Genomic DNA, 27,977 nt, shown 5'->3' on the forward strand with positions numbered 1-27,977 from the left:
GGTTACTTCTGGGGATCTGCCTGCTAAGGGGGCCCTCCCCAGCCCTGCCCTGGGAAGGGGTTGGAGGCCCACGGTAAAAAAAAAAAAAAAAAGTAACCTCCAGGCCTGTGGTGAGCTTCAGAAAGAAGTGACTAAACCCGAGGTTTCCCAAGAGATAGGCTCCTACAACCCAGAACCCTTCTCTCCCACCCCAACTCTTTCCAAAACCACCCCCAAAATGAGGCAGTTTCCTACCCCTGCAGCAACCTGCAAGAGAACAGCGCCATCTCCTGGTCCAGGGGGGAAACCGGCTTGAAGTTGCAAGCTCAGAAAGCCCCGTGGAGGGTCCCCATGCTAACATTTTTCTCCTTCCTGTTATCCCTCCACTTGGGGGGGGAGGTGATGAGGGGAGTGGAAGGGGGTGGCCTTCAATGCCCTTCCTCTCGTGGTCCAGCCACGCTTGGGAAGGAGGTGTCCCATGATCCAAGCTGGAAGCTTCGTGAAGGTCCTTCCCCTTCTAGGCCACAGCCTCCCCCACTTGCAATGGCAAAGGATTCCAGCACCAGCTAAAGGATAAAGTTCACACAGGCTGCTACAGTCGTCACAGGGAACCCAAAAATCAGGTTCTGATGCACATGGGTGGTGGTGAAAATCCTCCGGATATTTCTGAGTCTGGGCTGCTCTGCCTTGGGCTACCCACCTGCCCCACCCTGTCCGGACTGGACGAGGACCCTAAAGGCAGAGTAGGAGAGGGGTCTGGTGTCCCCCAAGAACATCAGTTTTGTCTTTCTGATGCACGTGCAGATGGGAACACCTGCCCAGCACAGCCGCTCAAGTCCCCAGCTGGCCTTCACATTACCCCTCCGGAGAGGGGCGGAGGGCAGGAAGGAAAGCAGGACAGGCATGTATCCTAGCTATGCCACGGACTGAACGAGGGGACCCCTTCTCAGCCACTTTTCTCCCCAACCTAGACCTCTGACACTCCTGTATTTAACTGGCTGACTGACACCTCCTACGTGGACATCTGTCCTTCAAACTGCCACCCACTCAATATATCCAAAGCTCGCCTAACCATTCTCCCTATCGCCGAAGGCATCACCTGCCCAGTCCCCCAAAGCTCGAGGCCTGGGGACCAAGCCACTTCTTCCTCAGCCCCCACAATGTCCACCAAGTCCGATTTTACTTCCTAAACATCTTGTATCCATTTTCCTGTCCCCAACACGCAGGCTGTGCACACCCAGCACGTCAGGTCACTGCTCTCATGTCCAAATGGAGAGTAAGCCTACTTTACGTTAGGATTGGAGAACAGACGTCTAGTGTCTAGTGCCTCACAGCTCGTGGCTCACAGAGCGGGTACTTCACGGAAGCATTTACTGCCGGTTATTACTACCAGCTACATGGCAAAATAAAACCTACTCCTGTTTGTAAAAGGGGATACGAATTCATTAAGCAACTCACAATGGCTTTGACCAGTGCTCATCCCAATTTCTGCTGAGAAAAGCCTTTTCCTTTGCACCCCATGCGAATTTAAACCAAAACACCATGAAAGTTTTTAGTAATCTCTACACCCAGCCTGGGGTTCAAACTCACAACCCCAAGATCGAGTGCATGTTAATGTTTCTTAAGATTTTTATTTGAGGGAGAGATTGTGAAGGGGGGGGGGGAGAGCGAGCGAGCACTTCACTGAGCAGGGAGCTGACATAGGGCTCCATCCCGGGACCCTGGGATTATGACCTGAGCAGAAGGCAGATGATTCACTGACTGAGCCACCCAGGCGCCCCTAGTGCATGTTGTTCTGAGCCGGCCAGACACCCCTAAAAATCCCTCTTGGGAGGAAAGAAAAGATGTCTAGAAATTGGGATGCTCAAAAGACCTCAAGGCCATTTGGGCAGCTTAGGGCGGAGGTCGGCAGTTAAGTCCAGGTGGCCTAGCTTCTGGGCAGGTGGTAGCTGATTCCCCAGTCCTGGGGTCTAGGATGGTCGACTTCAACCCTGGACCCCGATGCACAGCTGAGAAATACATGCATAGTATCTTGATACTTTTTAAACAATGTGACAACTGATGTCACAATTTCTGTTGGTTCCCAACTGACATTCGGGACCACTTGTGACCTGTGACCCACTTTCTGCTGTGAAGGGCAGTTTTGAAGCACAGGATTTTGGAGACACGAGAAGAAAACATTCTTTCCCTTCCTTCAGATCAGGCCCTACACCCAACTAAACCGAGGTAAGAAACCCCGCTATCTCCCATGGATGGACACAAGCACAACCAGGGGCCAGGAGCCAAGAAGACATGAAAAGGCACCCTGCAAGGGCCTGCGCCCCAACCCTCAGTGTGCAGTCAGTTCTGATTCTCTCAATAGCGAAGCCCCACCAAGCAGCCAGAAACTTCGGAAGCAGCGAGAGGCAGACAAAGGACTGTTTTATTGAGTAACTGGATCTGTGCTGTCGCCAAGGCCACTATGTACAGACGAGAGAGAGGGAGTTTTATTTCTTGGTCTCTTCCTCCTTAGACAGAGTCTTGATGATCTCCTCCTTCTTGGCCTGGAGCCGCTCTTCACGGCGCTTGCGAGCCTCCTTGGTCTTAGACCTGCGAGCCTCAGCCTGGTCACTGGATGTTAGAAGAGGAAAGACGGGTCAGTCTGAGAATAAATGAGCTGCGGGGGAGACAGAAGCACGGGCCCAGACCTCTCCCTCTGAGCCTCGTCAGCCTGAGGAATGAGTCACTGGGGCCACCACAAGCTCCTGCTTCAACTAAGCCACAGGCCCCACCCCGCCATGATGGCAGGTGGTGTAGGCAACAGAGGAGCGTGTATTTCTATCTAACTCAACAGCTGTTTTCTGGACAGACCGTGTGCAAGTCAAAATTAGGCATGAGTGCATTTTAAAGGTCTCAGAAGAACCCTTATAATGAAGATCAAAGAACCTGCCCCGTGACAGAGGCCAATCCTGAGAAAAACTTACGCCAGCAGCTTCTTGCGGGCCTTGTCCGCCTTCAGCTTGTGGATGTGCTCCATGAGGATCCGCTTGTTTTTGAACACGTTACCCTTCACTTTCAGGTACAGGCTGTGATACCTGCAGGGCAGAAGGCGCAAAGGCTCCAGTCAGCAACGGGAGCAGATGCTGGCCTGGCGTCTGCCCCCCTACATAAGGTCCCTAGCTATGTAGGGTTCCTCTCCTTTCTATCCCGCACAAACGGTTTTCCCCAAACCAAGACTTTTGTGCCGTTTCTAGACAGAAGAGCTTGCCTGGCAGGTTAAATTCAATTCTTGGGCTATCCTGATGTTGCTTATGTAGGGGGCTGGCGGGGGGAAGGGACAGACAGATGACACAGGACAGAATGGAAGAACTTTCTTTTTTTATTTTTAAATGTTTGCTCTTTATTTATTTAAGATTTTATTTATTTATGTGACAAAGAGACAGCCAGCGAGAGAGGGAACACAGCAGGGGAGTGGGAGAGGAAGAAGCAGGCTCCCAGCGGAGGAGCCCGATGTGGGACTCGGTCCCGGAACGCCGGGATTACGCCCTGAGCCGAAGGCAGACGCTTAAGGACTGCGCCACCCAGGCGCCCCCGAAGAACTTTCTTTGAAAGGCCTAAGACACATGGCTCCGTCCCCAAGGCCAATGAGAAAGACTGTGGGTCTGTGCAGAGCACAAGCCATCAAAGCACCAAATGGGTCTTAGTGGGCCCAGGAAGAGGGTGTGCTTACATGTGACGGTCAATCTTCTTAGATTCACGGTATCTTCTGAGCAGCCGGCGCAGAATTCTCATTCTCCTCATCCAGGTTACCTTCTCAGGCATCCGAGCATTGGCAGTACCTTTTCTCTTACCTGCAGGGAAAGGGAGTTAAGTGCACTGTAGCGCTCTGGGTCTCAAGTCAGTTACGAGAGCCAGCGGCTTGGTCACGACGACAGCTGCCGATTTCTCCAACACTTGACAATTCACTCAGTCATATGCCAAGTGCCTGACCTCACTTTCAGCAGCATCGCTTTCACTTTGCAGATGATGACGCTAAGCATTTCTTTCATTTATTCATTTTAAGGAAGCACCAACAAGGCAATTAATTATTGCCCGTCCACTTTATGCAGACTGTGTGGAGGTCAGGGCGTGCACCCAGGCAGTATGGTAAGCTGCCAAGGGCTTTAAAGGAGCTGTGACCTTCATCTCCCTCAATCATCCTAACCCTAGAAAGCGGTTCTAGGATTTACTGGACCACATTTTCAAGTACCCAGTAGAATCCCTGGCATAGTGTAGGTGCTCAATACATGTGACCTCTTTCTACCAATACCTTCAACTCCGACACTAGTGTCAACTTTCTGAGTTGCACACAGAGAAGACACATCTAATATTATGGGGTAAGAAAAGGGCTTACGAGGAGACAAAATGGAAAGAAAAAGATCCTGGATACATCCCAGTCTAGACTTAGGCAATGCTATAGTCTCAGAGAAAAGGGAAGAACACGCTTACCAATGCCCATATGCCTGCCCTTCCGGCGGGCCAAAGTGTTTTTCCGACACCGAGCTCGGGAATGGACAGTCACGGGCTTCCGGATGATCAGCCCATCTTTGATCAGTTTTCGGATCTGCTGACCTGGGATAACATAATGTATCTAGTCAGTAACCTGGGGCCTGGTCCCCAAAATACCAGTCATAACCCAGAGTCCAAACAGGACAGGCCAGAGACATTGCTCACATCCCTGGCCCAGTGGTCTCAAAATGATACAAATACTGAACTTCTTATTTCTCTTCTGTTAAAAAACAAAAAAAAAAAAAACCCTTTTGTTCTATTTTCCTAGATGTTTCACAGGACACTCAAATTGTATGTATTTGGGAATGTGTGATCAAGACTGTACAGATATGGCCTAGTCCTTCAGACCCTATCTCACCTATTAGCTACTGGTCTAAAACAGGATTAGGATATTCTTTTTTTTTTTTTTTAAGATTATTTATTTATTTATTTGAGAGAGTCAGCCAGCCAGCGAGAGAGGGAACACAAGCAGGGGGAGTGGAGAGGAAGAAGGAGGCTCCCAGTGGAAAGAGCCTGACGTGGGGCTCGATCCCAGAACTCCGGGATCACACCCCGAGCCGAAGGCAGACGCTTAACTGAGCCACCCAGGTGCCCCAGGATTAGGATATTCTGAGCACATGTCACAATGCCACAAATTCAAACTGGCTAAGAAATTCCCTGGTATTGACCAACATTCGTTGCTTGACCAAACTTTAATCAGGCTCCTGAACCACCTTTGAGGCCCACCTGTGCCATGTCCTTGTAAATTCTAGTCTTTGTAATAACATCAGGTTCCCAATCCACCAACATTCCCCAGGTTATGTCTGATCATCCTGGCCTGTCTTTAGCAACAATCCTGTTAGGTCAGTCTAGCCAGGATCCTCCCAGCCCCTTACCATTAGGGTTTCTTCTTAGTCATCTTCCATCCACTGACCCTCATACAACCCTCCCTGGCCATAAATTTCTACTTGCCCATGCTATGTTCAGACCTGAGTGCAACCTCCACTCCCCCTCACTGTAAAATCCTGCTGCAGTGGTCCCTAACTTGCAGCAATGGTCCCGAATAAAGCCCACCTTACTATCTTTAACGAAGATGACTTTCTGTAATAATATTACACAGAAGTAATGCGGAGATGTTGCTATTTGCACGACTGACATATGTTTAGCTGCCCTGAATAATTATATGCCAAGAGGCCTTTACTAAAGCCCGAGGTCCCAGGTCTTCCCAATCCATCCTTCATCATTCCCTTGGCCATCTCTACTCCCTCCCAGTCCCTGTACTGTCTCCTCATAAATCCTTCATATAGTTATAAAACAATGTCCACTTTAACAATAATCATTAATATAACACTGGGTTGTTCCATTAACTTCTATCCTGTCATTCTGACAAACGGCAGGTAGAGAACCTCTGGTATCTCCGTATTTCTGGGACCCTCCCTTTTAGAAGACCCCAGACTATGAGCTTTCCTAGGTTTAAGAGCCAATAAAATCGTGACATCTTTGATCTCATGAAGGATGAGAAAGGGGTAGGGTGAAGAAGATCCCAAGAACTCACGGGAGTTGGCATTGGCAATTTCATTGGTCTCATTGGGGTCCAACCAGACCTTCTTCTTGCCACAGCGGAGGACACTGGAGGCAAGCCTCTTCTGAAGCCTGAGCATACTGTGACAAACAGAAAACATTATCAAGCACTGGAAGCCATTCCCCTGCAAGACCTGCCTTCCGATCTTTTAATGCTGCGAAACATAAAACACGGGAATTGGATGTGTGTAAGCGCTCAGTATTTAGGGCAACATCCCACCCTCCACCCCGATATTAAGAATCTTTCCCATAGCAAGATTTTTGTGCTGTGCATTCCTGGGGGGGGGCAACTGGCCGCCCTAGAATGAGAATAAAGTCCAAGCTTTGCCTTACTTCTCTGCCTCAGTTTTCTCCTCTGGAAAATGAGGCTAATGGATAAAACTGGGATGAAGGGGGGGGGGGCTTCTGCCCTTTCTGGTACTAAGCTGTAAAAAAAAGGCGTCTAAGAATCCGAGGCCAGAGGGTCTGATTTGCTCGTCTAGTCCTTTACTTCTTGGGCCCGTTTTCCTCGTCTTATCACAGTAATAAGCTTACGTTCCGCTAGCCTTAGAGTTTTCTTAGGGACCGTCCACTGGGGGGAAGGCGTTAAAGTGCTAGGAATCGCTCACCCTAAGCAGTCTGCGGCCCGAGGCCTACGCGAGACCTGTCCTACGTCACATGGAAGCAGAGCTCGGCTCCGATCAGGGGCGCCCACCGAGTAAGGGGGCCACAGTCTAGACCCCGCCGCGACCCTTCCACCGTCCGCGCAAGTCGCTCGCGACCCATATGGGGCGCGGGGCCCACCCTTCCCGCGGCCTCGCGTTAGCGGGACGGTCCCCCCCCATTCCCCTCGAGGCCGGGTCCTAGGGCACTCTGACCCATCCCAAACTCCGAGACCGGCTGCTTCAGGGCTGCCTCCACCTCATCTCTCCCACCCGGAGCCACGGAAACAGGCCCTGCCGCCCGCCGGCACCTCGGATCAACCAAAACCAGAGGCCCGCGCGCCCTCACCTCATGGCTGCGGCCGCAGCGCCGAAAGGAAAGAACTCCCTCTGGCCGGGCTCCTCCCATTATCTGTGAAGGGGAGAGCCCATCCCTTCCTCCGCTTCCGCCCGTATTCCCCGCCCGTCCTTGCATCCTCTACCACCCTAAACTTACTCTTATCCTCTCTGAAGACCGAGGTAATAGAAGCCTAATCGTGTGAATCGGTTTTAAACTTAAAAACATAGAAAAATAGATCCTTTCGCTGAGGCAAAATGGTATAGTCCGACTTCCTACTAGGCATGCGCAGCAAGGGGACCTGATCACGTGGGAAGCGGAAACCGGAAGTCACGGCCGGATGGCGCAGGCGGGACGTAGTTTTGCTAGAGTGGCCTACTGGTTGCAGGCGTCCTGGATTCTCTGGCATGACGTTTTCCTAGCGAAAAAATATTAGTGAATGGAGTAAGAGAAGACAACGAGGGGAGAGATCAGTCCCTCTCCCAGTACATTGGGAACCCCTGCAGCACAGGATAGATACCAGACATAGGAGTTTACATTTTTGTGTCACTGTGGTCCTTAATGTCGCAGCGCTTCAGTCAGCTCCTCTGTAAAGTGTACCGAATCCTAACTTTCCTGTCATCCGTTGTGAAAGCCACATGAATTAACTTGCAGAAGAGGATATGAAGTCCTTGGTGACAGGAACCAGTGTTGTTTTGTTCTCGCTGTATGTACTACAGGAGACATGGAGCCTTGCATATAGTAAGCATGTGAGAAATTGCGCATGGGCTGACTGAATGAATAGCTGTGAAAGTTAAAAAAAAAATGGAATGCAGGGCCACCCGTAGTTCTTTTCTCCTGGTCTGAAACACCCAATGCAAAACCCCAAAGAGAATATTCTGGGGTTCAAGAAACCTAGATCTGAGTCCTGGCTCTCCTTGCTTGGCTCTGGCTGAGCACCCATCTCTCTCATCTGAACTTTCCTGGTTGTTAAATGGAACTGAGGAAAGAGGAGGGGAAGCAAAGCAAAATTCATGCCACTTCTTCAAAACAACATGGATAGTGTCATCCTCATTTTACAGCTGGGTGAGGTAGTAGAAATTGAAAATCCAGGTCTTTCTGACTTCAATATCCATGCCTTCTCTGTCATACCAGGCTCTCTTGTGCCCAGGGGACAAATGGAAACCCTGCTGAGGGTTGCGTCTGTTCATAGCACAATGCTGATGTACTTCATTCTTACTCTTCCCTCAAAGTAATGTGATCAGAGAAGCATCTTAAGCTGGCCATCCACTCGTAGTACCCAGGGTGAGGAGAGTCAGTGTATTCCAGTCTCTCCTCTAGCAGGAGACAGCAGGCTGGGCTTTATATTAGGGTCACTGGACCTGGGCAAATCTTGTCCATTCTATGTCTCATCTCCCCTCTTTGAGGAGCCGGGGAAGGGGTAGAGAGGTAACAATTTCTCCTGCCATGAGAGACCTTTGTTCAGTGCCTTATAGCATCTCCAAACACCTGAGCAGTCCATCATTTGATTTCATTCTCCCTCATCCTCCTAATAATCACAGGTGACAAAGATACTACAGTACTAGCAACCCCATTTTACAGAAGTGTAGTGACTTGTCCAGGGCCACATGACTGAAAGAGCGTGAGCCAAACTGACACCAGAGTTGTTGTTGTTGTTGTTGTTGTTGTTGTTGTTGTTAATTTACCTCTATGTCCAAGGTGGGGCTCAAACTCACCACCCTGAAATCAAGACTCACGTGCTGTATGGACTGAGCCAGGCAGATGCCCCAATACCAGAGTTTTTGCCAGACTTCCTTATTCCTTTTCTCTCCATAGGTCGTGGTGGTGGGGTGCAGGGCTTGGATATTTGTCCCCAAATCAAGGATGAAGGGGGAGCAATTCTAGGTCAAAAGTCACTAGATCTGATTTTAGCCACTCTCTCAGCTCCACATTTCTTCCTCTTTCCTCTCTCTTCCAAGAAATGGGGACTTTGCCTTCTGGAAGGGCGGGGGGGGGGGGCATACGAGGGACAAAGGCAGAAGGACTCCTGGGTCCCTGGGATTTCTTGTTGCTGTCTGTGTTGGGACTCCCTTTGGACATTATCACCACCCCAGCCTCAGTCTCAGACTCAGCCTCCACCTCCGGAGGGCATCGTCCTGTTGTGGAGGGAGAGGGGCCTTTCTGTTTGTCTCAAGGCAGCCTGGGCCCATACCAGGGAGAGAGGAGTTAAAGCCGGGTCCCAGGATCAACGGGATCGGGAAGTTCCGGCGGCCCAAACTGGAGTGGAATGGGCAGACCCGCAAAGGGAGCGCTGTTTGGGACGAAGAGTGGGGGGGCGTGCCAATCCGCGCTTCACCTCCACCAGCGCTAGGCATCCACTGGTAAACCGCGGCCCCCGCCCCCTGCCTCAAGGCCGGGCTTCACTCCTCCCCGCACCCCCCGACCCAGAGTGGGCCGCCCTCACTCCAAGCCAGTCCCAGGCCGGCGCTCAGCCTCATCTAAAGCCAGGAGGGGCGTGCCTCCCTCCGGCCGCCCTCCCATTGTCTGTGCGGAGCCCGCGGAGGGGCTGCGAGGGGCGGGGCCGGGGCGGGCGGAGGGAGAGCGGGCGGAGGGAGGGAGGGGCAGGTGGGAGCGGAGGGGGCGGGGGGAGATGCTGAGCCTTCAGGGGAGGAGGAGGCGGCGGCGGCAGAGGAGCGAGCGGGAGGAGGGACGCGAGGCAGGAAGAGGGCAGCCGAAGGCCGGGCCAGGTGGCTGGAGCGGGTGCCGGCTGCGCCGCGCGGCTCTTGGTTCCGACGGCCTCTCTCATGCGCTGAGGGCGCCCGGCTGCGCCGGGCCGGCGGCCGGAGGGAAGGCTCCTCTCCATGGTCCAGAAGACCAGCATGTCCCGGAGCCCTTACCCACCCTCCCAGGAGATCCCCATGGAGGTCTTCGACCCCAGCCCGCAGGTGAGGTGTGGTGGCCGGGCCCGAGGGCAGGGGGCCGCTCCCGCGGACCTTGTGGGGTCGGCTCGAGGGGCGCGGGGAAGAAGGAGTTCTGTGCCCGGCGCTGAGGGGCGAGGGGCGCCTGCGCGCCCCCAGTCCCTGCCGGTTAATGATTGACGGGCGCTTGGCCGGGAGTTGGGCTGCGGTTTGGCGGAGCGGGGAGGGGGCGGTCGGGCCGCCTGTCACCCTTGTCTCGGCTCCCCCGCGTCAGGGTCCCTGCTGCTCGGGTACCGGCTCCAGGGCTGGAGAGTGGGGGTGCTGGCGGGGCATCCGGGGGCTGAGGGAGGCTAGAGAGCGAGCTCAGGCGAAGGGGGCGACGCAGAGCACGCTCGGGGGCGCCAGGCGGGGGTGGGTGGGGCGGGGGTGGCACTGGGAGATGGCCGAGGCGGTGGTCAGGGCGGTGCCAGCAGGCCTTCGGAGCCGCAGACACTGGCCTTCCGAGGGTGGGGAAGGGGTCGGCCCCGGGCTAGGCCCCCATCCTGGCACCTCAGCGACATCCTCATATTGGACCACCTTCCCTCCCTCAACACCCACGTTATCTTTCCTCTCCAACCCCCTCCCCTCCCCAGCCTTAGAAAACGCCTCCAAAGTTTGGAAAGTTGGATGGATGCCAACTCACTGTCCTGGAGGGGAGGAGGCTGTGTACCTGGGGGTTGGGGGTTGGCTGCCGCCCCACCCCCAGGCACTCTTTCCGGTGCCCCGGGTTATCCCCAGGAAGGGGCATTCTTGGGTGTGGTGCGTGCCCACGGAGTGACCAGCGAGGTCTGGGGTGACTGGTCGGGGTCTGGGGTGGTCGTGCCAAGGGATTTCTCTGGGACAAGGCCATTCTCCAATCTGGCAACACCTCAAGGCTAGGTTACCATTAACTCTTTTCTTGCTGTGACCAGCCTGGAGCAACTGTAACCACCATGATAATGTGGTTGATGGGCATGTAGGGGGGGTCAGGTTAGACCTAAAAATACCTCCCTTCTCCACCCCAGGCCCCTTGGAGCCTGGGAGGCAGCTGACTGGGGCCTTCCTTTCAGCTGTCCCTTGTCTCTCTGGGTGCCACTCCCTTTTCCCATCCTGGGATGGTGGTGGTGGTGTGAAAGAGAGTCTGGGGCTCACTGGAGGATCCTCTTAAGTTTGTAGGGATCCTCAATCCTAGATGTTGGGTATGTGTTTGGTTTGAGAGAAGGGGATGGGAGGGAGGATTTTGGAAGTGTTCCCAGGTACCTTTCTCTCCCATCTATCCGTGCTTCCTCTTGTACTCAGGCCCAAGGAACCAGAGCCCCTAGTCTGATCATGTCTTACTAGCTTCTTGGGCAAAGAAACTCTAGGATGGAGGCTGGGGGTAAGGGCTTGGAGGGCCTGAGCCCTCCATCATTCCCCTCCCCCTGACTCTGGACTGGCTTGGGACCAAGTGTGTATGTGAGGTAGGGAGGGCAAGGAAGCAGCCCCCTTGACAGGAGGCCTGGAAATATCTGAATGTGTGGGTGCTCAAGAGGTCAGACAGCGTCCACTCCACCCGGGCCAGGAGCCTAGCCGGTGAGGCTGGGCCGGCCTACCCCAGGGACTTGTGGGGGCTGTGTCCTAGGCTGGTCTGGGGGCAGGGCCAGGGGGCATTTAGATTGATGCAACCTGGTGGGTACTATGGGGACCAGGCATGGGCAGTGGCAGCCAGGGGTTAGAGAGTGGAAGCTTGAGCCCTCTCCCCCTTGGGGAGAGGTGTGACCCCTGGGATGATGAAGATGATGAAGAGGGGGCTGCCAGGGTGGGGGGTGGGCAGTGTTGCTAAATCTGCTCCCATGACATTGGGCTGGGTTGGGGTTAGAGGTTTCCTTTCCAAATACAGTTCCATGCCCCCACCCCCACCCCGGAAGTCTGGTTTTGGGTCTCCAAGAACTGAGAGCTGCCACTCCCCTCCCCACTCTGCGGAAAAATGAAGGCAAGATTCGGGCCGGGAAAAGCCAAGCTGGGCCCGGGCTGGTGATTCCTCTTCACTCTGGGGGCCACAGGCACACGCGGCCCCCCTCTGCCCCAGCTGAGGTGGAAAGGGAGGGGGACTTTCCCCAGCTCTCTCTGCCCCCCCCCCCCCCACTGCAGGCAGCCTCTCCCTTCCCCGGAGGCCTCTGCAGCCTGCCCAGAATCTTAATGAGCTTTGCTGCCTAATGAGCCCCCAGCTTCTCAGCGCCTCCCTGTTCCCAGCCTCTCTGGCTTGGTTTGGGGGTTTCTGTGTGTGCTTCCTAAGGTTCTCTCCCACTGTCCCCCACCCCGAGGCTGTGGTCTGGGCCCTCCCTCCCCCTCGGGCTGTACCATCTCTGGAAGAAGGTGGGGGGTGGGGCTGTTCAGATCAGGGAATAATATTCCCAAAGCTTGGCTGTAGCCCTGGGTCTGATGGGATGAGGGTTGGGAACGGCCCTTTCTGATTCCACTCTTGTCCCTTCCTGGCTTCCCCAGGGCAAATACAGCAAGAGGAAAGGGCGGTTCAAAAGGTCGGATGGGAGCACGTCCTCGGATACGACATCCAACAGTTTTGTCCGCCAGGTAATGGGGAGGCTGGGCTGAGAGGAACGAGGTGGCTGGTTGGTGGGGACCAGCATTGGTGAGCTGGCTCTGAGGCTTTCTCCAGGCACCCTCCCCCATGTCATTTGTCACCTGCCTGGAACCACCCCATCACCCTAAACCCTGTGACCTCTCCTGCACACACTGACAGCCTGCACCCACTCCCTCAGCCCCCGCCCTGCCCCTCCCCCAGCTCCAGGCCCCAGCCCCTGCTGCCTGCCTGCGTCATCTCATTCAGCGACAGCCTGGCCTGCCTCCTTCTAGCTTGCTTCGGGCTGTCACCCACTCCCCCTGCCGGCTGTCTGCTTCCATGTCCTCCCCCAGAACCTGTGACAGCGTGGGGTAGAGGCAGAGCCTAGGAGATGAGGAGCCAGGTCCTTTGGGGGGGTCCCTGGAGCCCTCGTGAGGTATGGCAAGGAGGAAATGCCTTCCTCATGTCCAGCTGACTGTTCTTTAATATGCAGAGAGAAAGTGAGTTGGCGGCAGGGGTGAGGGCAGGAGGGGATTGGTTTTAGAGAGGACTTGAGCCCAGCACCCCTGGCTGAAGGAGGCTGGACAGCTTTCTGGGGTCTTCTTTTCTCAGTCAGGAAGATGCCATTCTCATCTCTGTTCTCACTGTCAAACCCAGGCCATCTCAGGCTCAGGGAGAGGCAGCCAGAGAGGCATGTGGTTGCTATGACTACAGAGCATCTCAACAAAACCTGGTACCCAAAAAAGGCGAGAGAGGCTGGGGATCAGACAAGGAAAGGGAGTACGTCGAAGAGGAAATGGGCAGGGCGTATGGGGGCAGAGGACAGTAGGGAGGTCAGCCCCCCGACCCTTTGGGCTGAAGAGAGAGGGTAGACCCAGGCAGACCCACCGCAGATTGTGGAGTGAGGCCCTTTCTGACTCTTCTGTCTCCACAACACTTGGCACGTGGGAGCCCAGGCCTGACTTGAGAGGGTCAGACAGGGAGCGCTTCATCCCAGCATCTTCTAAGTACACAGACAGACAGGAAGTCCTGTCTTCAGTCTTTTCCTCATCCCTCCTGTTGCAGGACTGGGCCAGGGCCAGGGCTAGGCGGAATGACACTGTGCTCGGGGTAACTCTTCTTGACAGAAAAGAGCCCTTGGTTCCTTCAATATTTGCTACCCCGGGGGATCAGACTCCAGCCTCTAGTCCTTCCTCCTCTCAGCTCCCAGCTCTGACCCCCAGTAGGCAGGGAGTGGGGGAGCAGGCCTTGCCACATCTCTGAGCTAAATATACCCTTGCAGTTTGCACATGTAGCAACTCTGCTTGTAACCTGAGCCCCCTGGGGGAGCGGGCAGTCTGGGCCACCCCCTAGGCCAGCAGGGCCAGGCACCGAGGGCGCCGGGATGGAGGCGCCCAGCCGGACCCTCGTAGTGGTGAGCTAGGGGTGGGGTGGGAGTCGGGGTGGGTGGGAGCAGCCCCCAAGGGAAAGCAGATGGGGGGGCCCTCACTCCAGCCTGTCTCCTTGCCACTCGCTGTTTCCCTGCTCCTGCCATTTCTGATCAGTCTGTGTGCCTGCATGTCTGTGTGCGTGTATACGCGCGTGCGTGTGTGCGTGCGTACACGCGTGTCTGTAAGGATCAGTAAATGCCTCTCTGGCGCTCTGTCTCTGGGTCTGTTTCTTTGGCTTTCTGGGCATCTGTCTCCCCGATTCTTGGTGCTCAGGAGGGGTGGAGAGCGGTAGATTCGCGGGTTTTCACTCTCCTTCCCTTCTGTCTCTTTTCCAGCTTCCATTAGTGATCCCACCCTCACCCCAATCTTGCACCTTCATGGGCCTCCCATTTTTGTGATTTCGCTGGGAAAGGAGTGGGCAGCCTCACTAGCTAATGACAGGATCCTCTGGGAGAGGTGGGACTTCGCCTTCTCTCTTTCCTAGGTCTCCTGGGCATTCCTGGCTAAGTGACCCTTCCATGGCCTCAGGAGAGAATCCCGACATGCGTGTAGTCCTGCTCTTCCTCCACATCACTCCTGGCCCTGGCCCCACACCACCACATCGCTGTAGTCACACAGATACACACGTCCTGGCTCCTGCCCTCGCGTGCCGCACACGGTCAGGGACACTCACACCTCAGGGTCCCCCCCCCCCCCCGTGCGCAGGTGCACCCGCACGCATTCAGTTGTGCATATCCAGCACATGCCGTAGAACACACCCCCCCTAAATGCACTTGCAGTTGCACATCCAAGGACGCCCGTGAATAAGCATGTTCATTGACACTTGGGTCTCACCCATGCGCCTGCATCCCTGAAGGAGTTCCTTGTGCTCTGGGATGGTCCATGCGGTCAAGGCCAGCTTCCTGGCATAGCCAGACTTCTGGCTGGGCCTGCCTAGACCCTAGCAGCCAGCAGCCCTAGTATTAGAGAGAGGCCTGCCCCGCGTTCTGCTCTTCACGGGCCTCTTTGGCCTGCACTACCCTAGGAATCTTGAGTTCTCTTTTTGGATCTTATGAGAGCCAGAGGGTTGGGGTTCCTCTGATTCTGGCCAGGGAAGTAGAATTCTCTCTCCCCTCACCTTGGAGAGAAGATAGCAAAATTTTGGGACAGCAGAGCGGGCTGTCCACTGCCAGTGGTGCAGAGAGCTCAGGCCTCTTGGTGGCTACTGTCCCTGGAAGGACTCAGTGGTCTTCTCCTGAGTCTATCTCAGCCAGTGTGGTGCTGGGGGTAGGGGAGGGAAGGAGGAACAGGGAGTGGAGACTCATCCCCTGGCACGCCTCCCCTGCGCTGTGCCCCTATCAGGTTCCCACCCCTCCCTGGGCCCCAAGCAGCTGTCCTGGGACCTGCCTTAACCCCCTGCTTGCTGCTGTCGCCCTTCCTAGGGCCACACTTTTCCCAGGGGCCTGCCAATCTCAGTCCCTGGCTCCTCTCATCTAATACCACCTTTTCCTGGCCCTTGTGGCATCATGCTGGGCTGGCTGGGGCTTGAGGCATCCATGATGGGTGGTCCCTCTGTGCCTTCCGGGACCCAGGAACAGGGAGGCAGCGTGGGCCCTGAGCCGGCCCGGTCCGTTTTCAGGGCTCGGCGGAGTCCTACACCAGCCGACCATCGGACTCTGACGTGTCTCTGGAGGAAGACCGGGAAGCCCTAAGGAAGGAGGCAGAGCGCCAGGCATTAGCCCAGCTCGAGAAAGCCAAGGTGAGGCATACAGAGTCAGGCGGCTGCACTGGTACTATTTCCCCCACCCCCAGGCCTTAGAGATGGCCTGAACAGACCCAGGGTCAAGTCTTGGCCCGGCCACTTCTCAGCTGGTGTACCCCAGAGCCTCGATGTGCCTCTGTCTCACAGCTCTAAAATGTGGGCTATGCCACTTGCCTTCTTATAGAGTATAATAAGTGCTTAATAGTTGGCCACACGTAATAGGAACTGGAGACTCCCCACCTTTCTGGAGTCAAACGTCCTGGGCCGACCCTCATGGGCTGTGTGATCTCAGGCGAGCCGCTTACCCTTTCTGAACTTGAGTCTCCTCATTCATTAAAATGAAGATAATAGTAGTTAACTTTTTTATTATTTTTTAAGATTTTATTTTATTTTTTTTTTAAAGTAATCTCTACACCCAGTGTGGGGCTCAAACTCACCACCCTGAGATCAAGAGTCGCATGCTCCTCGGACTGAGCCAGCCAGGCGCCCCTAGTCGTTAACCTCCTAAGGTTTCTGTGGTGAATAAATGAGGTCATGCTTGTAAAACATGTTAACATGGGAACTGGCGCAGTAAACCATAGTTGTGCTTATTATTATTGTTATTTATTATTATTACTAATATTCTTTCTGGATGTCATTCCAGGCTAATACTTACCTTCCCCAGGGGCCCCCTCCATCCTGAGAAGGCTGAATTTTTTTTTTTAATTGTGAAATTTAACGTACATACAGGAAAACTATTTAAAGCCTTCAGTATACTTTTTAATGGTCAGCGCAACAGACCGTCGCATCATCCCCATCCCAGTATGGTACAGCGTGGTTTAACCTCTGTTGTCATTCTCCCTGTGCGCCTCTAGACCAAGCCAGTGGCATTTGCTGTGCGGACAAATGTTGGCTACAACCCTTCTCCAGGGGATGAGGTGCCTGTGCAGGGAGTGGCCATCACCTTCGAGCCCAAGGACTTCCTGCACATCAAAGAGGTGGAGAGAGCACTTGGTGTCTGGAAGGGGGGCAGGGCAGTGGGTGCCAGGAGAGGGCTAGCCGGAGCTCTAGCAGAAACAGACTTCTGAGCTAAGCAGAGCTCGGCTGAATCTGCCGTGTGACCTTAGACAAATCTCTTCCCCTCTCTGAGCCTCTGATTTTCATTGGTAAAATGGGGTGGCGGTGCCGAGGTCACACGGCTGTCCAGAGGGTTTGTGGTGAGATCTGTAAGTGGAATGGCAGCGTGCAGGCACATGTGGGGGTCAGCATTGGCTCCTCTCTCTGCCTTTCCAAGGTGGGGGTGGGCACATGGTGGGACAGGGATGTGCCGCGGGTGGGGTGGTCTGTGGCCCAAGTGGATGTGGGTCATGGAGTTGTTCTGAGGATTGGGGGCCGTGCCCAGAGGTAAGAGCCAGGGGCTGGCTCTTTGGAGGTGCCGCCCCCCTGGGGAGGCTTGGCAGGTTCTGGGGCGGTCTCTCCCCAGGGTGGCTGCTGGCTTGCCCCTCCAATCTCCCTCTTGGTCTCTCCCACCGCACCTGCTGCCACTGTCCGCAGAAATATAATAATGACTGGTGGATCGGGCGACTGGTGAAGGAGGGCTGTGAGGTTGGCTTCATCCCGAGCCCTGTCAAACTGGACAGCCTGCGCCTCCTGCAGGAACAGAAGCTGCGCCAGAACCGCCTCAGCTCCAGGTGTCTAGCTGGGGACTGTGGAGGGGGTCCCCCCGGCTGGGACTGGGCCTCAAGGGTTGACCCATTGCCCCGAGGGCACAGCCGCCTGCGGCCTCACCAGCGGGGCTGGAGAATCTCCAGAGGAGTGGGGGGCGGGCAGCCTATGAGGGAACAAGCTTCCCCCACCCTCACGCCCACCCCTCTGCTCACAGCTCCGTTTGCCTCTCTGCCCACACAGCAAATCAGGTGACAACTCGAGCTCCAGCCTAGGAGACGTGGTGACTGGCACCCGCCGCCCCACGCCCCCTGCCAGTGGTAAGAGCTGCTGCCACCTTAGGGAACGGCAGGGGTGGGGTGGGGGGCTGCTGGGAGGGGTGGTCTTCGCACTGCCTGTCCCCTCCCCTCCCCGCAGTAGGGGGCACCCCAGTCCTGAGTCCTGCAAACACACCCAGAGGTCCCCCCTCCGTGAAGAGTAGGCTAAGCCCCCCAGGCTGGGCCCGTCAGCGCCCCTTCTTTCATGTCTCTCTTCCCATTTCTTCAGTAGCTCCATCTCTCTGCCTGACTCCCCCGCCCCACCCCCATTCATTTCTCCTAGCTCTGTTCCATTCACCTCTTCTTCTTTCTTTTTTCCCCATCCCATCCCTGCCCTCTGTACTTGTGTCTTCATGTCCATCCCACTCCTCCCTACCTCGCCTCCCTCCTCTCTCCTGACTGCGGTCCAGGTAATGAGATGACTAACTTAGCCTTTGAACTAGACCCCCTAGAGCTAGAGGACGAGGAGGCAGAGCTCGGGGAGCAGAGCGGCTCTGCCAAGACTAGCGTTAGCAGTGTCACCACCCCGCCACCCCATGGCAAACGCATCCCCTTCTTCAAGAAGGTAATTCTTGCTGGGTTCTGGCAAGAGGGCAGGGGGTCAGGGCCCGGCCCTTTGGCAGGGGGAGGGGCCGGAACGGATTCAGATGCGGTACCGGCCGGATTCTGTGGGGAGCAGGGCCTCCTGCCAAGGAGCAGGGAGGGGTGGCATGGCCCCAGGAACGGGCACATCCAGCTCCATGCACCACCCCACTCTGGTCCACCCCCAGGAAGGGATGTTTCTTGCAGTCGGAGCACCCCTTCTCTTGGAAGGCTGTACCCCCTTGCCCCACCACCACTGGAAGCAGGGGTGGTAACGAAACTGGGATATTCCATGTTTGCCCTCCACCCCCCGCATGTGATGGGGAGAGTGGCATGGTGACTCTTCTTTGTCCTTTTTGGACTCCGTGGGGCTAGGGTGGGCACGTGGGGGTCTACTGGCTGCGTAGCAGGACGGTTTAAGGAATCCTTAAAATGGGCAGGTTGGACTGCACGAGGGGCAGGAGATGGGCACCAAATTAGGGGCTGTCACCCTTTCCAGAACTTTCCCAAGACCCAGATAAGGGAAGGGTATGTCAGAATATTCCCAAGTCCACTGGACTGACTGTCAGTCCTTCTCCCAGACCTGATCCAGGGCGATCTCTGGCTCCCCCTTGGCATGGGGTCCCGTCCCTTCTTTCTGGCTCTGTCTGTCACTAACACGCATGCCCTGTTATCTCTCCTCGTCTGCCCGCTCTCCCTCCCTCTCTTGTCCTGGCTCCTTCCTTGCCCTCTGCCCCTGCCTGGGTGCCCTCCCCTCTCTCCCCCGCCTCCCCACTCTTGGCAATCTCTGGACCCAGCCAAACAGAAGCAGAAGTCGGTGAGTATCACAGCTTTCTGTGTCCCCCTCCCCACCCCCTGGGATGAGCTAGTGGGACCTTCTAACACCCATTCTCGTGCCCTCCCCACCCCCCACCCCCATTTCCCTCACCCTTCGTGGTTCTCCTTGGCCATCCCTCCCCACACCCACCCCAATCCCTCACATCTGGGCTCTGGGAGCAGGGGAGGAAAGGATGCATGGGGTCGCCTGGAGGCTGGGGAAGAGGGGCTAATGCCATCTCCGCTCTGGGGTTTCCCCTCCCTGCTTCCCCCTCAGACAGAGCATGTGCCCCCCTATGACGTGGTACCTTCCATGAGGCCCATCATCCTGGTGGGACCGTCGCTCAAGGGCTATGAGGTAGGAGCCCCTAGAGGGGAGTGGACCCAGAGGGGCCCAGACCTCTAAAGAGATGCTGCAGAAAGGGGCAGGCCCCAGGGAGATCTCCTGGAAGGGCTCAGATTCCCAGGGTATCTCCCCAGAGGGCTATAGACCTTCAGAGAAGCCCGCAGAGGGTCCTGACCCTCAGGGAGACTCACTTAGAAGGGTCCAGTCCCCCTCCCCCAAGACACTCCCGAGAAGCATCCTCCCAGAGAATCCACCTAGAAGAACCTTTGGAATCAGAGACCCCATCAGAGGCTTCTCAGACCCAGAAGGACCCGCCCACCACCTCCCGTAGGGGCCCATTTATCTCAGGAGTTGAAGAAGAAAATGGAATGTGAGGGTGTAAATACTCGGCAGCCTGCCCTTCCTGAGTGGCTTTGAACACCTGTCTTCCCCGCCAACCCCCAACCCCAGGTTACAGACATGATGCAGAAAGCTTTGTTTGACTTCTTGAAGCATCGATTTGATGGCAGGTAAGACCCTGGGAGCTGGCTCCCCACTGCCACTGTGGTCCTCTGCTGCTGGGGGTGGGCAGGGTGGATTGAATGATGATCCTGGGGGAGGCAGGCCTGGAGCCTGGGGGGCGGGCAGGGCATTCGAGCCCACCCTGACCCTCACTCCCCTTGTCCCATCCCTCAGGATCTCCATCACTCGTGTGACGGCAGACATTTCCCTGGCTAAGCGCTCCGTCCTCAACAACCCCAGCAAACACATCATCATCGAGCGCTCCAACACACGCTCCAGCCTGGGTGAGCCCACCTTGCCATGGGGGAAGGGAGGGCGGAGGGGGTGCATCTCCAGAAGGGTCGGATTGCCCACTGCCTCTTGGAGAGGCCCCCCTACGTTCCCCCTTCCCCATGACTCCGTGTCCCCCAGCTGAGGTTCAGAGCGAGATCGAACGAATCTTCGAGCTGGCCCGGACCCTTCAGTTGGTTGCTCTGGATGCTGACACCATCAACCACCCAGCCCAGCTCTCCAAGACCTCGCTGGCCCCAATCATTGTTTACATCAAGATCACCTCTCCAAAGGTGGGTGCGGGAGCCTGACCCTGGCGGGGACACGAGTACTCTGGAGTTGGGTGGCTTGTATTTCAATCCCAGCAACTGCTTGTTAACCGTGTGACCGAATCTCCCCGAGCCTTAATTTCCTCCTCTGTGAAACTCTGTCAAATGGACATTGTGGAGATTGAACCTAATGTGAATGCTTAGCACTTAGCACGGGGTCTGGTATGATGTGCCCCTCATGTATCAGCTAGTGTAAATATCATTATAGGGTCATGCAGGCCAGTCCCCTGTCTCCACTCTGGGTGACCTCCCATCCTTGGTCCAGAAAACCGAAAGAACTCTGTGCTTTCTGTCGCAGTGTCACCCAACTACTTGGCAGTTGGGAGGTCTTTTCTGTCATTTGATTTTGTCCCTTTTTGCTGCACTGTCCTCGCTTGGACCTTGATCGAGGTGAATCGGTAGGAAGGCTGATTTACTTCTTGTTTGCGTTGTGGCTCTGTGAGTTTCCCCTCCTAGACCTTAGCGGGGGGTTGAGAACCAGGGGGGGCGAGTTTAGGTGGAGGATTTGAAGTGAGAAAACAGCATTGGGTTCAAGCCTTTGCTCTGGTTGACTTATTCATTCATTCATTCATTCATTCATTCATTCATTCGCTTTGGTTGCTTGGTTGGTGGTGGTTTTGTCCCTGAGCTTGGACTCTTGGGAGGATTTATTTAGCGTCTGAGCCTCATTTTCTTCATCTATAAAAATGGGAATTAAAATCCCTCCCTTGTTATTGTTGAGGGGATTTGAGGTAATGATGGAAAGAGCCCCAAGTTCTGTCTGATTCATAACTGACCACCAAGGGTGGTAACTGTTCCCATTTCATGAACACACCCTCTGAGCGGAGCACCCAGGTGCCCTAACCCTTCTGAGTCCTAAGTTTCTAATGAGCGGAAAGGGGAGGATAGGATTGAAGTCCTTCCTGGGGTGGTTGAAAGGATCTAGTGAGATAATGGACACAAAACAGGTCGTGAGCTGGAAAGTAGCAGATACTTCCAGTCCTCCCAGGGGCACTGACCGAGGTGAGGGGTGGGGACTCTGGAGCTCGGTCGCCCGAAGTTAATGAGCCCGCGCTGCTCCTCCCAGCTCTGTGCTCCTTTGGCAAAGTCACCTAACTTCTCTGTGCCTGTTTCTTCACCTGCAAAATAGAAATCCTCACATGGTGGTTGTGAGGATTCATTGGGTGGATTAACCGTGCAAAGTGCCTGGGACCTACTAAGCACTATATCTTTTCTCTCTCTCTTTTTTTTTTAGATTATTTTTTTGGAAATAATTCCGAATCTAGTGAAGATTGCCAGAATAGTACCAAGAGCTGCCATTCTTTGAATGCCCTTCACTCAGATTCAGGCATTTTTTAGCAGCTTTATTGAGATAATTCACACACCATTCAATTCAGCCATTTAAAGTATGTTACTTAGTTTTCTTCAGAGTCACTAATTTTGAATATTTTGCCACATTTACTTTATCTTTATGGATATATTATGTATATACATATATATATTTTTCTTTTTCTAAATCGTTTGAGAGTAGCTTGTAGATACCATGTCTTTATTCCTAAATACTTCAACGTGTATTTCTTTTTTTTTTTTTTTAAAGATTTTATTTATTTGATAGAGAGAACACAGCGAGAGAGGGAACACAAGCAGGGGGAGTGGGTGAGGGAGAAGCAGGCTTCCTGCTAAGCAGGGAGCCCGAGGCGGAGCTCGATCCCAGGACCCTGGGATCACGCCCTGAGCTGAAGGCAGACACTTAATGACTGAGCCACCCAGGCGCCCCTCAACGTGTATTTCTTAAGAACCAAGGACATTAATCTACATCACCACAGTACAGTTGCCAAATTCAAGAAATATTTTAGCCCTTCATTTTTCGGTTGTTCCAATAATGCCCTTTATGGCAATTTCTATCTCAGCCCAGGATCACGTGTTACATTTAGTTGCTTTATCTCTTTAACATTCTTTTTTTTTTTTTTTTTTTTAGATTTTATTTATTTATTTGAGCAAGAGAGAGCGTGAGTGAGTGAGAGAGCCCAAGCAGTGGCAGGCAGAGTCTAGGCAGAGGAAGAGGGAGAAGCAGACACCCCACTGAGCAGGGAACCTGACTCGGGGCTTGATCCCAGGACCTTGAGATCCCCGAGATCATGACGTGAACCAAAGGCAGGCACTTAAGCAGCTGAGCCCCCCAGGCACCCCTCTCTTTCACATTCCTAAACTGAAACAGTTCCCCAGCCTTTCTTGGGTTTTTACAACACGGACGTTTTTGAAGAGTACAGACCACCGACTTTGTAGACTGTTCCTCAGTGTGGGTTTGCTTGCTGTTTCCTTGTGATGATGCTTAGGTTTTGCATTGTGGTGCAATGTGTGTTTCTGAGCATGTTGGCCTCAGGAGGCACGAGGGTCTGCTGTGTCACTGGTGACATTAACTTTGATCATTTCGTTAAGGTCATGGCTTACTGTTTAGCTATTATTACCATTATCATTATTGCTGTGGAGGTGAGAATAATAATAGTGGCTACCTCGTGAGATTATTGTCAGGACTAAATGAACTGATCACGTGGAAAGCACAGAATAGTGCCTGTTCGCAGCAAGTGTCCCATCAAAGATGACTGCTGCTGTGTACATGGGGATGCCGGCCTGGAGAATGAAGCCTGTAAAGAAGGTGACAGGGATCAGGAAAGTGGATCACTGCCTTTCAAATAGCCACTTCCCAGGGGAAGCTGGGATGAGACCCGGGAGAGAGCCTGAGCGCTGCGTAAGGATGGACACTGGGCTGGCGAGGTCGTTTCTGCAAGAGGTGGCGGGGGCTGAAAGTCATCCGACATCTCCCCCAGCCCTGACTCCCTGGCTCCAACCAGGACCTGCTTCTCTGACTTGGTGCATTGCGAGATCCTTCTACCTCTTCTTCTCTCCGCCCCCCTCCAAACTAGGTACTTCAGAGGCTCATCAAATCCCGAGGGAAGTCTCAGTCCAAACACCTCAATGTCCAAATAGCGGCCTCAGAGAAGCTGGCGCAGTGCCCCCCCGTGAGTGCTCAGACCCCGGGAAAGGGGGGATATTGGGGTTCTCTTGTTCCCTCTGGCCTGCATGAGAGACAGAGTGACCAGGAACACCAGGGTGAGGTCTATAGGTGCAATCCGGTCTTCCGGAGAAGAGCCCTGGACAGGCAGTCAGAGACCACGTTCGAGCCCCCGATGCCCCGTTTCTCTGTGGGGAGTCAAGGCAGCCTCCAGGCTTGGTTGCCTTCTATCTAGGATGAGAAAGTTGGGCTGTCTGGGTGCCAAGACCTTTTGTAGTTCTGCCAACGTATCTATCTGAGAGTCCTCTTCCTGGGCGTCCAGAGGTTTCGTTTTAACTTTATCCTTCAACCCTTTGACCCACCCACTGCACCCAGGCCACACCCTCACCCCCATGGTCACGCCCGGCTCATCCCAGCCCCGCCCCTAACCCCGCCTCCGCAGGAAATGTTCGACATCATCCTGGACGAGAACCAATTGGAGGATGCCTGCGAGCACTTGGCCGAATACCTGGAAGCCTATTGGAAGGCCACACACCCGCCCAGTAGCACTCCGCCCAATCCGCTGCTGAACCGAACCATGGCTACTGCTGCTCTGGCCGCCAGCCCTGCCCCTGTCTCCAACCTCCAGGTACAGGTGCTCACCTCACTCAGGAGAAATCTCAGCTTCTGGGGCGGGCTGGAGGCCTCGCAGAGGGCCAGGTCGGTGCCCCAGCAGCAGGAGCACGCCATGTAGGTGTCCCACCCATCTCGCCTCCTGCCCAAGGCTCGGAACTGGAGCGCAGGGAACATGTGGAAGGAAGGGAAGAGCTTTATTTTGTAAAAAATGTGGCGAGTGGCAGCATCTGGTGTCTGCAGTTTTTGTTGGGATTGGGGCTGGCTGGTGGTGCCTCCCTGGGCCTGGTCCCATAGGCCTACGGCTGCTGCCCTAGGGGCTTTTGGATATGAGGCCTGATTGGGGCCTTATTCTAAGACAGGTGATTAGGAGGAAAAGACGAGGAAGACTGATATTTTCATTCACTGGACTTCACACCCATTTTGTTTTTATTTTTAAAATTTATTTATTTTTTTTTAAGTAATCTTAAGTGTGGGGCTGGAACTGGTGGCCTCGAGATCGAGAGTTGCATGCTGTACCAACTGAGCCAGCCAGGTGCCCCCACACACTCATTTTAGACCCAGCAGAGCAAGGGCCGTCGGACCCAGGCAGTTCCCACAGAGCAGGGCCATTAAACCCAGAGAGAGTGTCCCTTCTCTCAGAGCCCTAATCCCAGGAGTTTCCTCAGAGGGGACCCAGAATGAAGCATCTTTTATGAGTTGATGCCCTACCTTCCGTCCTTCTCCCAGTGAAACAGATTCCAGGAAAGGCCTTGCTGTGGGTGCCCTGCTCTGGCTGGAGCTCCTCCCCTGGGAGCTGCTTCCCATTTCTGAGCTGAGACCATTAAGTATTCGGTTCTAGATTAGAGCCAGGAGAAAGCCATGAGATCATTCTAAGACCATCGCTTTTCAGATTTGTTTTCGGTGACAGAGCTCATTTGTTCATTGCAACATCTAAGGAGGCTCGGTATATAAAGTGTCCTTGCTCTGCTCAGTGGGAGCTGCTGGCTTGGCTTCTGTTTCACCTCCACAGGGACCCCCGAAAAGCACTTTTGTGCCCTTCCCGCCACCTCAGGTCTCCAGGCAACAGCCTGGAAACTGCTGGTCTAATCCCCATCATACCACCACAGAGAAACTGGGCCATAGAGAGGAGAGTCGTCACTCAGGGTCACACAGCTTGAAGTGGCAGGGATGGGACTAGAACCCAGGCTTTCTTGCACCCCACCCAAGCCCCCTCCATGGTGGCCATGACCATCAGATCACCTTTATGTGGCTACCTCATTGTCTCCAGGAGAGGGGGAGGGGGTGGGGAGTGTGTGTGGAGGGGGTGGGGAGTGGAGACCCATCAGCTTTTCCCAGGCTGCTGCTTTGGTTTTTTGCTGGGGTCAGGGGAGGAATCCTATCAACCTTGGAGGCTTTGTCATCTGAAGTAGGGAATGGATGGGGGGGGGGGAGGTGTGGGCTCTGGAAGCCTGTGATTAGGGTCTGGTTTGGGCTGAAGGAGCTGGGGTGAGTGAGCTCAAGCTGAAATCCCCTTAGTATATTTGGAAAACTGGGGCAGTGACTAACCCAATCAACCACTAACGAGTGGCAATGCTAATGACTGTTAATGATGATTTAGCCCAAGACAGCATTAATGACGTGCACTGAGGAAGCAATGACTAATTATTCATGGGCTCTCTACCATGGTTACCGGAAGAGTTCATGCCTCCTCCTGTCTTACGAAGGTTGGGTGCCTCCTGTCCCAACAGAGGAGCAGATGCCCTGAGGTCTGTCCTCCGGCTTGGCTGTAGAGCCGTTTGCCCGGCTGCCCATCCCCTAGAGCCAGCACCCACCTTCTTTAGCCAGGCTAGGTGTCTCGGTGCCATCACTAACCTGCCTCGCTTTGTTGTGTCTCTCTCACCCCTGCCTGATCTGCATGGTGTGTGCTGTCCGTCTGCTAACCAGGGACCCTACCTTGCTTCCGGGGACCAGTCGCTGGAACGGGCCACCGGGGAGCACGCCAGCGTGCACGAGTACCCCGGGGAGCTGGGCCAGCCCCCAGGCCTTTACCCCAGCAGCCAGCCACCAGTCCGGGCAGGCACCCTGCGGGCACTGTCTCGCCAAGACACGTTTGATGCCGACACCCCTGGCAACCGAAACTCTGCCTACACGGAGCTGGGAGACTCATGTGTGGACATGGAGACTGACCCCTCAGAGGGCCCAGGGCTCGGAGACCCTGCAGGGGGCAGCACCCCACCGGCCCGGCAGGGATCCTGGGAGGATGAGGAAGAAGACTATGAAGAGGAGCTTACCGACAACCGGAACCGCGGCCGGAATAAGGCCCGCTACTGCGCAGAGGGTGGGGGTCCAGTTTTGGGGCGCAACAAGAATGAGCTGGAAGGCTGGGGGCGAGGTGTCTACATCCGCTGAGAAGTTGGGGCCACACGGTGGGGGGAGGGGGGTGGAAGGGCTCTGAGCCCAGGGGAGGGGGGAGGGCTCACCACCGGGGATGTATCTTTCCTCCAGGGGGCGCTGTCTCCCCCCCAGATGCCTTCGCTGGATGTTTGGGGTTTCTTTGGTGGTAGCATCCCAACTTCTGGGATTCTCTTAAGGCCCGGCTGTAGGTTTTCCCTTACCAGCTGTGGATGGGTGGGGGGATGCCCACCTTTCTGCAGTGTCCCTTTGCCCCATCCCAAGGGGCTCTCTCCCCTCACTCCCAGAGAAAAGGTGCACTTCCTTAACTCCTCTACTTGGGGCTCTAAATAAGGGTCCTAAATGGGGTAGCCCTTTCTTTCCCCAACCTGGAGTATTTGGGAAGGGTGAGGGGGCTTTTCCTGGAGAGGGAGACCCTAGACTCCTTCCCGTGAAGGCTCTCTTCCCTGAGCCCCAGATCCCGGGTCCTTCACCATGCCCACTCCTCTCCCAGCTTCCTGGCAGCATTGTCCGGTGGGTGAAAGGTATAGAAATGGAAGCCCCATGGGGAGCTTGTCTTGGGGAGGGGTCTGGGTAGAGAGCGGCAGGCATCAAATGTGGTGCCCTCCGCCAGCACCGGACCCGGACCCCTGAGGAGCGGGCAGCCGGAGACCCTGCTACCCACCCCACCACCTCCACGCCTCAGCCTTCGCCTTCCCCAGGAATGAGCTTTGCATACAACATCCCTTGCCTACTGCCATTAGAAGAGGGGGCCCCTCTGCGTCTGAGCCCCCCATCCCATTTCACCTAGGGGTGGCACCCATGGAACGAACACTCTAGTCCGCCTCATTTTGAAACCAAATAACTGCTCCTTCACTTTCACCTGGAGGCCCCAGGGGAGAGGCCCTGTGGGTTGGTGCCCAAGAGGTGATCGCCACCCCAGGGGTCCCCTGGGGACCCTGGATCTCCCCTGGGGGGCTTGGCTGCTGCTGCTGCTGCTGTTCTGTATTTGCCTCTTGTGATCCTGGCCTTTACCTGTGTCCACTCCCCCCCCCCCCAGGAGAGGCCTTGGTACCCCCTCTGGCCCCCGAGTGTTCCTCAGCCTCGCATCCCTACAGCCCAGCAGCCCTGCCCCTCCCCAGCACCCAGCTGGGCCAGAGAGAGCCGATTGTGCCAACGAGGACTGGGCCCTGCCCGGCTGCCCGCCTCAGGGATGGGCACCTCATGCCTGTCTCGCCACCTCCTGTGCCAATGTTGTCCCACCCCCACCTGGGGTGGGGTGCAGCTTCCACTTACTGGTTAGAAGACACCACTGCCCAACCCTTCTTCCTCCCTGTCTGGTGTCCTGTGCCCCATCTGTCTGTCTGTTTGTCTGTACTCCCCTAGAAGTATTTGGCCACATATAAAACCGCCGTCCTGTCCTTTGCAGCCGTCTCCCGAGCCTGCTTCTTCGTTCCTGCCACACGGCCAGCCTGGGCACATGGGAGCTGCCGATGCAGGGGAGC

At 55.1% G+C, this 27,977-nt stretch overlaps 2 protein-coding genes across 4 annotated transcripts; one reads left to right on the forward strand and one right to left on the reverse strand.

The window, feature by feature from the left end:
- Nucleotides 1-2,383: 2,383 nt before the first annotated feature.
- On the reverse strand, nucleotides 2,384-7,099 carry RPL19 (ribosomal protein L19). Its single transcript, XM_045777782.2, has 6 exons — nucleotides 7,057-7,099; nucleotides 6,041-6,147; nucleotides 4,447-4,569; nucleotides 3,689-3,809; nucleotides 2,943-3,053; nucleotides 2,384-2,589 (listed from the first exon to the last, which is right to left on the reverse strand). The coding sequence occupies exons 1-6, from the start codon at nucleotides 7,059-7,061 to the stop codon at nucleotides 2,466-2,468; spliced, it is 591 nt and encodes a 196-aa protein (XP_045633738.1). The 5' UTR covers nucleotides 7,062-7,099; the 3' UTR covers nucleotides 2,384-2,465.
- Nucleotides 7,100-9,692: 2,593 nt separating this feature from the next.
- On the forward strand, nucleotides 9,693-27,900 carry CACNB1 (calcium voltage-gated channel auxiliary subunit beta 1). 3 transcript variants are annotated; one of them, XM_045777761.2, is made up of 14 exons: nucleotides 9,693-9,968; nucleotides 12,444-12,530; nucleotides 15,568-15,687; nucleotides 16,545-16,667; nucleotides 17,224-17,360; nucleotides 17,578-17,654; nucleotides 18,062-18,216; nucleotides 19,327-19,407; nucleotides 19,846-19,904; nucleotides 20,071-20,180; nucleotides 20,308-20,459; nucleotides 23,399-23,494; nucleotides 23,930-24,115; nucleotides 26,026-27,900. In XM_045777761.2, the coding sequence occupies exons 1-14, from the start codon at nucleotides 9,885-9,887 to the stop codon at nucleotides 26,488-26,490; spliced, it is 1,932 nt and encodes a 643-aa protein (XP_045633717.2). In that variant the 5' UTR covers nucleotides 9,693-9,884; the 3' UTR covers nucleotides 26,491-27,900. The 3 variants fall into 3 exon arrangements, with proteins under 3 accessions (XP_045633717.2, XP_045633720.2, XP_045633719.2); XM_045777764.2 differs by lacking the exon at nucleotides 26,026-27,900 and adding an exon at nucleotides 25,700-25,977 and having other exon boundaries at nucleotides 9,695-9,968; XM_045777763.2 differs by lacking the exons at nucleotides 9,693-9,968; nucleotides 12,444-12,530 and adding an exon at nucleotides 13,782-13,933.
- Nucleotides 27,901-27,977: the final 77 nt, after the last annotated feature.

Source organism: Ursus americanus, chromosome 23, assembly GCF_024610735.1.
Source record: "Ursus americanus isolate L20-20 chromosome 23, mUrsAme1.1.p, whole genome shotgun sequence".
NCBI classification, from domain to species: domain Eukaryota; kingdom Metazoa; phylum Chordata; class Mammalia; order Carnivora; family Ursidae; genus Ursus; species Ursus americanus.